This window comes from Leptosomus discolor, chromosome 2 (genome assembly GCF_034619465.1).
Source record: "Leptosomus discolor isolate bLepDis1 chromosome 2, bLepDis1.hap2, whole genome shotgun sequence".
NCBI classification, from domain to species: domain Eukaryota; kingdom Metazoa; phylum Chordata; class Aves; order Leptosomiformes; family Leptosomidae; genus Leptosomus; species Leptosomus discolor.
This window is the reverse complement of record NC_141392.1, coordinates 10,349,903-10,362,360: the sequence shown is the minus strand read 5'-3', so window position 1 is coordinate 10,362,360 and position 12,458 is coordinate 10,349,903. Positions and strand designations below refer to the sequence as shown.

Below are 12,458 nucleotides of genomic sequence, written 5' to 3'. Positions count from 1 at the left end.
TTCTATTTTTTTATATTATCTGTGTCTTTATGAAATAATTTGTACAGGAAATACTGTTGTTGTAATCCTCGTTTTTTAAATACTGTGGAAAGTGCAGAATTTTCTGTATGACGTGTATGTAATGCTACATCTTCAAAAATGTCATTTTAACTGGTGGGTCATGCTGTACTGGCAGTTGTGTGAGTCTGCAGGTCTTTGGGATTATATACTCAATGTATGTGTTGCCTCTTCCCCCTCCCTTCAACGCTGGCATCTGAAATGCTGGATAGAAAGTGGAACCCCATATAGTAGTTTGATTTTCATTTTTTTTCCCCTTCAGAAGGTTTTACAAATCTGCCCATCTACTTAGCTCTGACACAGAAAGGTCCAGTGCATTACTTGTACATTGGCATTGACAAAAGCTAAAATATGCAGCTCAGGGTGCGTAGTTCACATAGACAGCAAATCCTTTCTCAGGAAGGCCCTCAGATCTTACCTAGAGTTAACAATACACATTATGATACACGTGTCCCCAGTTACTTCTGCTTTCAGACATACTTCTCTGAGGCTTGATGTGACCCTGATTTTTAATGATGATCTGCAGCTGCCCATTTGGGTAGCTACCCTTCAATTTTGTTGGAAATTATTCTGCCTTAAAGATGGTCACATTAGCAATAGTAAACTAACAACAAATATCTATAATTGCCTAACTTAGATACGTCATTTAATAAACAGAAAAAACTTTAGCCACAAGTTTTCAGAAACAGAAGTAAATGTTTGGCTACATTGAAACATTAGTATTCTTCTTTCCAGGAAAGTTGGGGAAGTCTTTTTAAAGTCTTCAGCCTTTGTTTTGAAGATTGGAATTTGTTTTTAAAATCTTTTTGTGCTATATACTAAGTGATTCTAAAGTTTCAGCCAGCAGGAACCTACCAAAAATCTGTCATTGTATTTTATTTAGAGAATTTGAGATAGAAGGAATAACCCTGAATGTTTTACACCTAAAATGGCATCAGAAGTTATTGATAAAGCATAGGATCCTGCTTGTCAATTGTGCTGTCACTTGTGATATTTGAGTCCTAAGAGAGTAAACTTAAGTAATTAAATCTCCATGCTCAGGATAGAGAAATAGATTTCATAAAGAATATACTGTGAACATTGTATATAAATATACAAACATGCTACAATAACACTCCGTCTATTTTCTGTTTATAATAGTTTTTTTTCTTTAATAGACAGGTGTGTCTATGATGGATCCAAATCACTTCTTGATGATAATGCTGAGTCGCTTTGAACTTTATCAGATATTTAGTACTCCAGACTATGGCAAAAGATTTAGCACAGAAAATACTAACAAGGTATTTCATGTACTACTGCAATAGAAAATCTGCAGTTTTGTTTTCAAAAGTGTATCAGATGCTGTTGTACTAAGACTGTGCAATATCTTGATTAAAAAAGCAAAACCTATTCTATTTTAATTTTGACCAGTTTGAAATATTTTTACATGTCAAACTGATGCATAATTTTTGCGTTGTTCAAGAACTTTAAGGCAGTGATTGCATTTCAGCATAGCTTAATTTGGCAGTGCTAAGGGTGAAAATGGGCAATGTTTTGAAGCACTGAAAAAATATTTTCATCATGTGGGATGATACTTTTACCCTTAATCGAAAAATGTAAATTCTTTCTTTTTGTTTTAATTCAGGATGTTGTTCAACAAAATAACACTCTTATAGAAGAGATGCTATACCTCATTATAATGATTGTTGGTAAGTTCAGAATGCATTTGATTAATTTTTAAAATGTAGTCTCTTTAATGGACTGGATTAAACATTCTTCATTGTCATCTCAAGTTCAGATCTATTTTGAACTTCCCGTAGTTCGGACTTCTTTCCTAGAAGAGCCCTGAAACTAGCTTGGATTAATGTAATGAGTTTTTGAACACTGTTGGGTGAACACAAGGTTTCACAGAAGAGACTTATCTTCTAGTCTTTTCCTCGAAGTCGCAAAAGAACAGAAATAAATGTTTAAAATCCATAAAAAATGTTGTATTTTATTTTTATAGGTGAAAGATTCAGTCCTGGAATAGGACAGGTAAATGCAACAGATGAAATCAAACGAGAGATCATCCATCAGCTGAGCATCAGGCCAATGGCTCACAGTGAATTGGTAAAGGCATTACCTGAAGATGTAAGTAACGTAGGGTTGGGAAGCAACTTCAGCTTTATAAGGCTGATTGCTGAAAATTTTTCTTATGCAAGTTTATGTCACTTAATGTGGAATAGGAGCAGCATAATTATGCTAAGAGCAAGGTTAGGGTGAGTACAGATTAATAGTTGTCATGGAGAAGGTAGGAAGAAGCTACGGAAGAAGAGACAACATGTGAGTGAGGCAGGAGCCCGAGAGCTTCTTCAGCTCTTTTCTCTTTTTAATACTGTTTCTTATCAGGCCATCTGGCTGGCAGCCTCTGCAGTCTGCTTGTAAACCCTGAAGTGGGTTGCTGGAGCTATCCAGAAATACAGGCTGTTATATTTTAAAACCTAACACTAATTGAAAGGACATGGAATCAGCCATGGTATAACGACTTGTGTAACATAAATGCTTCATTCGCATGGACAGAAGCATTTATCTGAAATGTGGTATGAGTGATTTTGTAGCATAGCAAAGCTTTTTCCTTTTTTAGAAATAATCTTTTAAACATGATTTATGAAGGCAGTCAAAATTTTAAAATTAAATCTTTTACTATACTGGTAGTACTTTTAATGATAAGTTCTGAAATATTTTCATCGTTCTAAATATTTTAAACTTAAACAATTTGAAAAGTTGAATTTTAGGGTAGTGTTGTGGGTTTTTTTTTTTTTTTTAAATAATATAAGGTTGGATGAAAGAGCAAACTGGGATTTAAACTAGAGTTATAAATTGTATTGTCAGTCTTAAATACTTTTTCCCTGACCTGTTAACTGCTGTGAATATGCATTGCAGGAAGGGGATGGGAATATTAAAGGATAATTTGTGTATGAAGTAGTTACATATTTGAGCTGATTTTTCCTGCTGCCTTTTGTGGTGGTTTTACCATTTTTCAGTGAATTGTCTTTTTAGCTTCCCTATATTTGTTTCATTTTAAAGGCCTAAAAATACTGAGTATATATTCCTAAGATCCACTGAGTAAGCCAACTTGGACTTCTCTTCCGTTACTGTTACATCCAAGTTTATTATGACAGGGAAACCCAGTAAAAGTGAAGCACTTAAAATGACGTGATTTTTTTAAAAATACTTTTTGCAGAGATGGTATTCTTGAATGTATTTTCACGTTACATGCTTTAGCGCTTTCTTTTTCACGTTACATGCTTTAGCACATTTTCCAGTAAAATGGCTTCATACCACATTCGTTTTGCATGTTTATCTTGTGTTGTGTTACCTGAATGTGCCTAATCCGCGAACTACAGTAACACACTGTCTTGCCTTTTCACTCAATATAGGAGAACAGAGAGACTGGAATGGAAAGTGTGATTGAAGAAGTGGCATGTTTCAAGTATGTTTCCCTTTATTCTGATATTTCAACTTTAAAAAATGGGTTCTCTATGTTAGTGAAAATGAGAGAATAGAAGAAAGGGGGCTGAGTCGTGGTGTTTTCCTATGACTTTACTCATATGCAACATTCTTAATACTGTTACTTACTTGGTTTCTATAATGCCTGTTGAGCAGTGGGTTTTAGCTGTTCTGGTTAACCATTTATGCTCAGACGTTAACCAATGAACATAAGGTTTTACATATCTTGTTTGTTTGTGGTTTTTTTTTTAATGTAGGAAACCTGGATTAACAGGCAGAGGACTGTATGAATTAAAACCAGAATGTGCCAGGAACTTCAATCTGTATTTCTATCACTTTTCAAAGGCAGAGCAATCAAAGGTAACTAGTAATTTAACTTTCTGGTTTTTATTTTGTGTCTCTTTTTGTTTGCTTTTTTTTCCCAAAGCTTAATTCTGTGAAGTATTATCAGCTGGTTAAAAGTTAACTTTTAAAAGTTAACTTCTTTGAGAATGTTACCAAAATTTGCCTAAGATTTTGCAGTGATTTCTGTACCACTGGATCCTGTACCCTATGCAGAGCTGCTGAAATCAGTGGGCCTTCAGGAGCTTGTCTGTGGGTTCTCTTATGTCTTATTTTACCAAAAGTATTTAAACAGTCTGTATTTTTGCGTAGCTTTATGGAAATTACCATTTTATCTCAGACTTGTCTTAGAAATTTATACTAGAAAAAGAATCCAGATGAAAGATTAATTTTGAAGGTGCATGCCCCACTTTACAAGTAGAATGTAAGACAAACTGAAAAGACATGGAAGCTTTCTTATTTTATTTAAGGCTGGGAAAAAGGGGGAAAAACAATAACAAGGTAATAAAGCATGAATGCTTTTTTATTGGTTTTATATTTGGATGGGTTTTGAATGATATTGGCATTATTCTTCTATTTCAGGCAGAGGAAGCACAAAGAAAGCTGAAAAGGCAGAACAGAGAAGATACAGGTATTTATCTTTGGGAGAAGATGGAAAGAGAGGGAAGCACCTATCAAACTGTGTATTGCCCTGACCCTTAGACAGACATCCTGTTCTTGGGCTAGCCAGAAATTGGTTGAAAATGTAACAATTTCCCTTATGGCTCCCTGGTTATGGACAGGAATCAGATCTGTTTTGGGTCCAGCCTTCTGAACAGCTTATTCTTTTGGCTTTCCTGTTACATGCAAGCCAGGTGGAATGTTGCAGCCTGTTATCTGTAATTCTGTTTGTCAAGCAGCTGTATACTGTCTTGGGTTAAGCTGTTAAGCTGTTTGAAAGTCAGACATTTTATACAGGTGTTGCAAGTTTTAAGGATGCTAAAGTGTCAAACAGACAAATTTCCCTTTCAGCACTTCCACCACCAGCTCTTCCTCCTTTCTGCCCACTTTTTGCAAGTCTGGTTAATATTCTGCAGTCTGATGTCATGCTGTGCATTATGGGAACTATACTGCAATGGGCAGTAGAACACAATGGCTATGCCTGGTCAGAGTCCATGCTGCAAAGGGTATGTGTCCTTATTTAAAATTATGCTTATACTATGTATTTTAGCATTTTAACATGGGTTTATAGATTTGGGTTTGTTTACTTGATATCTAATGTATCCAGAATACTCTGAATGAGAAATAATTTTTTTTTTTCTGATATACAAGACTAGGAAAACCCCTCTGCCTCCGATGCAATTTATTTTTTAAAATGAATGGAAGAGCGAGGTAAATTTCTAATGGGATGCACACGAGAAGGAAGAATTCTGCTTGAATCTGTTTATTGTGATAGAGAAACAGTTTACCTGAGTTGTTGAATATTAAGTAAAGCACATTGACTTCTTGACGTTCCTTTGCTTATTTTCAGTTTAGGCTAAATCACTTTAGAAAAAAAAGTAAAAGTACAGAAAATAATTTTCTAACTTGAAAAGATATCAGCTTTTGGAAACTCAACTGAGCTGTTTGTTCCTCACTATTTATAATGACCTTTGGAAATCTAGAGGGTTACTGTAGACTTTGTTGTCCGTGATGGTCATTTTCTGGGGTGTGCAGAGATAAGTGGTGAACTGCCGTCAAAGGGCTATTCGTATTGGTCAGGGTTGTTGGTTTAGTAACCAAACCCAAACTTTTCAAAAATATTGATGGAGTTTTAAATAACGTTTTGAGATGAAACCCCAGCTTTGAAACTGAGTATTAATTTTTTTGACATTCAGTCTTATTGCATGTCTTACCTTTTATAGATAGTTTAATTAACATAAGGAATTCTGTATAACATAAAAAAGTTGAAAATGGAACAATATATCAGGATTATAAATCCCAACAAAAATTGAAGAATGTGGTTACATTTAGGTAACGTGAGAATGCTAGGCTTTGGAGTAACTGTTTGAGCAGAATAAGACTTCATTTTTATTTTTCTGAAACCGAACAAAACCATACTCAGCCGTTTGAGTACCTCTCTGTTCTCCAGGATGTGTGATTCATTAGGGACCTGTCACTTGCTCAAAAACTCATGGCGCTTTATATTGACCGGTGCCACGCAGCTGGACTGCATCTTTCCCAAGTCACCCACTCTTGTCTTGGAAGCACCATGCAAAGGTTGATATGAGACACCTGGAAGAGGTGGTCTGTATCTGATGAGACCTTGTTAGATAGATGTGATGGACTGTTACTTATTAAAACAAATAAAAGGAAACTTCACAACTCAAATCAGGTTTTACCCCTTTTTCTGTAGATACTGAAACTGTTGCATTCCAGTTCTGCTACAGATTTTCTGGTGATTATCCTTTCCTTACATGGGTTTCAGTGTTGATTCCAGGCAATCAGTAATGCTTTTTGTCTAGAGCATCCTGCCAATTTGTATGGAGTGGAAAAAGTGGTTGAGCATGACAGAGTTCACCACCAGGATTGAAGTGTTTCAGCTTTAAAATGCCATTCAGACTATTTTCGTGTCAAATAGGGTAATTTCAGTTTCTAAATTAAAGGAGATTACAGCTTTTTACTGACCTAAGTGTTAACATTATTTCTAAATGTGTTTCTAGAGTGTTAGAATAGATGTAATAATTTTAACTTTTTGACAGTTAAATTTTGTATGTAAAAAGGATTTAAAGTATGCATCATGCTTCTGTGCTGAGACTTGCAATAACAACATGCGATTGCTAGGGAGATAGCTAAGCAGCACTGACTTCTCACTCAGCAGACAGGACAGCAGACAGGAAGATACAAGTGGTATAATGTGTTTCTTATCTGGCAAAGTTTCAAGGATTTGTAAACAAACACTGTTACTCCTGTGTAATGTAGCTTTGGAATTACGTGTATAGAAATAACTTCAAATATATTCTTACTATATAATTTTATTGTATGACTTCTGTGTCGCTTAATGACTTACCCGAACTATGGAAAGACATGTGAATTACTTAAGAAAAGAACTAAAATTTATAATTTTTACCTAGGTTTTGCATTTGCTTGGGATGGCACTACAGGAAGAAAAACAACATCTGGAGAATCTCAGTGAGGAGAATGTTGTAACATTTACCTTCACTCAGAAAATATCAAGTATGCCTTTCTTTTCAAATGTATAGCAAATTTTAAATAACTGAAAATGCCAGTATCTCATATTTTATTCTTCTGAAACAGTATTTACCAGAAGAGTATATTTGTTCATCCATCAAGATTTTACCAAGTTGACTATACATATGTACCTTACATATGTGTAGATTCTATGATAGTAGCAATAGCGAAAGCTTTTTCTAGAGGAGAAATCCAAAAGTTGAGTAATTCCCAGTAAATCTGATTCTTAATATCTTTTAAGTAGAGTCTCAACAAAGATTGCTGTACATGATCAGATGCTACAATCGCAAAAACTGTAGTTGCATTCTTAAATGGTCTTTTAATCTTGACTCTACTTTGTGTCTTCTGACTAGTGCCTCTAGTTTTGCTAAGACATGAAAGTTGCTAAGACACTTCCATTTAAAATAGCTGGGAAATAAAATATTGGAAGTTCTACATGGCAGCTCCCAAGGTGAAAACAGCCAGGGAGCACATACAGTGCATTTGTCTTGTAAGAAAATATAGTCAGTGAGCAAGATTTTTAAGACTATTTCCTCTAACTTTTCAGGATTTAGAGGGTATTCATGAAAATGGTTGTGGAGGGGGGAAAGTTACATATTGTGCCTATTTGTTGAAGGAATTCTTCAGCTGCTGAACGTATGCAAGTGGTGTTTTGGGGTTTTGTTGATTTTTAATGTTAGTGAATGATTAGTTTGTCAGGTAACAGTATAATCAATTGTCATCATAATTTTTTCTCAGGACCGGGAGAGGCACCAAATAATTCCCCTAGTATACTAGCTATGCTAGAAACACTGCAAAACGCACCTCATCTGGAAGTGCACAAGGACATGATCAGATGGATATTGAAGGTAAATGTATTTTATATAACTGCTGAAAATCATGGAAATAAGGGGGTTTTTTTTTTGAAACTTTCCTAATTTTATTGTGATGATTTCCTTGTTTCCCATGTTGATTTGTTGTACCTACTTCTTTCCTTTTCTGGAATCCAACACTATGCATTATCTGGCCAGCATTATAGTATACACAGTTATATTCCTGTGTCACAAATAAACGAAGTGTTGTTTTTTTTCTTACAGACTTTTAATACTATTAAGAAACTAAGAGAAAGCTCCTCGACAAGTCCTGTGGCTGAGACAGAAGGAAATATTATGGAAGAGGTAAAAGCAAGCCATAACAGTTAGCTGATCTGGAACAGGTCTGGGTTGTGACTGGCAAAGGTCTATATTTCTAATTACAGCTCTTAACTCAAAGATGGGAAACAACAGCGATTTCTGAAATTCAGTCTCACAGCTTATAGATCAAACCCATGCGTTTGAAAGACCTATTGGGAGAGTCCTTGGACTATTTTTCTTTGCTTTTTATATTGTAGTCTCCAAATCTTTTGCGAGTTTACTCCTTGGAACTGTTTGTAGTACTGATCACAGCACTTAGTGGTTCTGCTCTTCCCATAATTTCAGACTCCTTGGAAAGTTGTTAAAAGAAATGGTATCTGTGTATTTTTACCATGCAGGTCATTCCACGTAAGCTCTGCCAATTCCTTTAGCTCGACATGCTGTTCTAGGTCCTACACAAAGACCCTGGGACACTAGTGCATTTAAGCATACAGCTAGTACGGAGGAAGAGCAGCACTAGAGATGAGACCTGTCACTTACCTTATTATCTTGTGAATGCTCAAAGGGAAGAGAAATACAAAATATAGTTAAAGGTTGAGGGGGAGAGGTACCCTTCTGGATCTGTGGTTCTATGTGGCACTGAACATGAGCTAAAGAAAAGAGGGCATAAAGTAGCTTTTTGGTAGACTTTTCTTGTGTTGTCTTGGAGATTTTCATTGTTTGGAGGTTGGTACAAGTTAAATACAGGAGTAGCTAAAATAAATTGTATGTTGCAACAAGATTTTAAAAATGACTGAGTGAACAATACAATTTCAGAGTTCACGTGATAAAGACAAAGCTGAAAGGAAGCGAAAAGCTGAGATTGCCAGATTGCGCAGGGAAAAGATCATGGCCCAGATGTCTGAAATGCAACGGCACTTCATTAATGAGAACAAAGAACTTTTTCAGCAAACTTTGGAGGAGCTGGATACTTCAACCTCTGGAGTACATGAAAATAGGTAAAGGCATGCCGTTTAATTTTTTTTTTTGTTTACCTTTTACATCAGATTGTCCTATTGTTACTACTTAAAAAAGTGACTTTTTTAGTCTTGATGGAAAACTATTCATAAGTTTTTGAGACCAAAACAGCAGCAGTAAATACTTTCCTCCCCTTTTCTGTCAAGATGGTGAGATAAATATTGATTCCTCCCTTGTCCCATCCTCACAGTGCTCAACATAAACAGGCAAATAATTTTTTTGTGTAAAATAATCTGGTAAATTGTTAATAATACTGAAGAGACTTTGCTATTAAACATAGTAAATTGGAAATAGCTGATTATATGTCTGTTGAGGATCTGGAAGGAAATCTGCTTGTGGCTGGAAATATGAATTGAAGCATGCTAATGGTTTTGTGGAGAAGTGGAGAGTGTTTTCAGGATTTATGTCAGGCACTTAAGGGATGGTGATGATGGAAGGTCACAGATACAGTTCCTGTGTTAAACTGGAGTGGGTAATACTATTGGGAGGGTATGAATTTTTTCTGGAAAATACGTTCTATTTCTGGGGACATAGGAATTGTTGTATAAAAGCCAAAACTATTTTTTGCCAGAGACCATTTATCATAGAGCTAGAAAGCTCACTAATCACACTTAAATCATGATCTGATTTGTAACGTTTTTTGAATAATTTGCTCACTAGTGTTCTTTGCATATTCTAGCCCTGTAATTTCAGATGCAAAACTCACGGCCTTGGGACCAGAGCAAACTAGAGTAGCTGAACACAGACAGGTTGTTATGTGTATATTGTGTCAGGAGGAACAAGAAGTTAAAGTGGACAGCAGGGCTATGGTCTTGGCAGCGTTTATTCAGCGATCAACTGTGTTGTCTAAAAATAGAAACAAAATTACTCCAGACCCTGGTAAGTAGTGTTCATGGTTGTCCTTGATAATAGTGAATGTTGGAGTCACTGTAACAACCACATGCTTTCTTTTGAGACAGTGGCATCGCCTTCTTGTGTTAACTGTATAATTGTGAATGACTTCATTGTAATCAGTGGCAAAACTTCCACACTTTTAGTGAGGTAGAAGTGTGTGTTCCAAGTAATGTACAATCACTGCAAAGCATTATCTAAATGTTCTGCCAGCAATTTATGACACATTATTTGTAACTGTTAATAAACCCTGTGAAATCAGAAGTGCTGTTCTTAAACTACACCCGTAACATTATAGAGAGAGAGGAGGTGTTGATGTGGTGCTGTAAAAGCATAAGATCTAAATTTCCTTCCTCTCAGTTACATGATCTGAAATGCCTCTTAGTGATGATAAAAAATGCTTGGATTTAGCTAACTTTGTGAAACAGATTGGAATGATCAGTGACATTGTTACAAAGGTTTCTCTGGATTCTGTATACATAAACACATAGAAAATGTCTGCTCTGAATCATTTTTCACGCTCGCTCTGAAGATTCATATTCTTAGACACATTGTTTAATGGCACTGAGCCACCAAAACGGCAGGTAGATCTTGGGGACTGTTACCAGGGCCCAGCACCTCCGACAGCTTGGTTTGAAGTCTAGGTACAGTACATGCGTTCAAAACAAAGTGACGTGGTACTTGTGAATTATCTAAACAGTTTCAGTTATTGTGGTTCAGTAATACGTTTTATGCTTCATCAAATGAGTTATAATTCTGTGATAAAGTTTAATAATAACACAAATGTGGTAACATTTATCTGCAGTTAAGTCTTTTGATAAATGCTTAGTTCAAAGTTGTTTTGTTTTATTTTAAATACAGAAAAGTATGACCCATTATTCATGCACCCAGATCTGTCGTGTGGAACACACACGGGTAGCTGTGGACATATTATGCATGCTCATTGTTGGCAAAGGTAAAAAGCTGTATTTAAGTTTTCCATCCAAATAGCACGGCATGCCATCAGTTTGCCTAACGGCACTAGTTTTAATGACAAAATTACTACCATGTACTAAACTTAAAAAGGAATTTCATGAAGCAATTCAAACAGCTTTCTGTTGGGGGGGGGGGGGGAAAGTAGAAATCATTATAATAAGTACTGTAAACATGTTCAAAATAATTTTCATTTACTATTGGTTGACTTGGTGAAGGAGAATCCAAAGCCACACATGGCAGCTTTCATTCCCTTGGATTGTTTATCCCTGCGCATAGTCCCCTGTGGTGCGCGTATATCTGAACATGGAAGCTCAGATTTTGGGTTTTTTTTTTTTGCAATTCAGTAATAGACATGTTCCTGCTGTTTCTCGTGGTCTCTACTGAAGTTTTAAATGATGGTGCATCCCTCGCACTCTTTATTCTTCCATCATGTTTAATTTGAAGTAGAAACATTTGCAACCTAGTTCAAGTTCATCTTCAACATAAATTCAATTTTGTCTTTTGTTCTTAGTTTTTTCTATAAAACCTTTTTCAGTTACTTTTATTCTTCGATTTTTGGAGGGGGATAGGCTTAGTGCTACATGGTGCCAATGCCATGTGGCAAATGCAAACCATTCAAGCCTCTGACTTCTGTCTGGCCCTTGCTTTGGTCCTTGGCACGGCTTCTGAAGTGCCTGATTTCAAATTCTGCCGTGTGTGTGAAGATAGTTAGGATCTCCCAGAGATTCTGTGGCCGTAACCTGTCAGGTTTCATTTGCTGTCTTTGGTATCACTGCTTACTGAAGAGGTGTTCTGCATCTTCCTGTGGAGCTCGTGTACAGTCCTGTGTGGTTGCCGTTAACTCCCGGAAATGCGCTTAGTTGCCTGTGTTCAGACCATTTTTGGGTCATCGTCAGGTACACTCTAAACTATCTCAGAGGCTTCTGAGGTAGCAGTTACGTTTAGCAAAGCAGTGAATTGAGTTCCTTTTCATATAGGATTTGGAGATCAGCCACCAGTTTTTCCAGTTACTGCTCTTTGTGACCTGTAATGGAATATACACATGGATAATGCTCATGGCTGCTCCCTTAAAATTTAATGTAGAACTCAAGAATTTTTTTTTGATCCTTCAGTTTTCTCTCATACCCCTTTTTCCTGAATGGAAATTGCTGAAATTCAGACTTAAATGTTTTTTAACAGCCCAATGTACTTCAGCACTTCAGGGGATTTTGGCTGTCAAAAACTGGGGATAGCCTGCAGTTAGTAATACTGCAGTCAGAGGGCAGAGATTTTTCCTTCAGATGACTCTTTATGTATATCTGGGAAAAGGCAAAACAGTTCTATGTAAGAATTCATTAATTTATGTGTTAAAGTTTTAATAATTTGTCACTAATATCTTTCTGTTTT

At 36.1% G+C, this 12,458-nt stretch overlaps 1 protein-coding gene across 6 annotated transcripts in view; it reads left to right on the top strand.

Annotated features, from left to right (window-relative positions):
* UBR2 (ubiquitin protein ligase E3 component n-recognin 2) overlaps positions 1-12,458 on the top strand; it is a 58,459-nt gene that overhangs the window by 31,761 nt on the left and 14,240 nt on the right. For all 6 annotated transcript variants that reach the window (XM_086461868.1, XM_086461869.1, XM_086461866.1 and 3 more), the window contains 13 exons: positions 1,215-1,337; positions 1,682-1,745; positions 2,042-2,166; positions 3,456-3,508; positions 3,783-3,885; positions 4,450-4,498; positions 4,879-5,033; positions 6,960-7,062; positions 7,816-7,925; positions 8,154-8,234; positions 9,006-9,187; positions 9,886-10,085; positions 10,959-11,052. In XM_086461868.1, the coding sequence (XP_086317994.1) occupies positions 1,215-1,337; positions 1,682-1,745; positions 2,042-2,166; positions 3,456-3,508; positions 3,783-3,885; positions 4,450-4,498; positions 4,879-5,033; positions 6,960-7,062; positions 7,816-7,925; positions 8,154-8,234; positions 9,006-9,187; positions 9,886-10,085; positions 10,959-11,052 (1,442 nt within the window). The remainder of the gene's footprint in view (positions 1-1,214; positions 1,338-1,681; positions 1,746-2,041; positions 2,167-3,455; positions 3,509-3,782; positions 3,886-4,449; positions 4,499-4,878; positions 5,034-6,959; positions 7,063-7,815; positions 7,926-8,153; positions 8,235-9,005; positions 9,188-9,885; positions 10,086-10,958; positions 11,053-12,458) is intronic.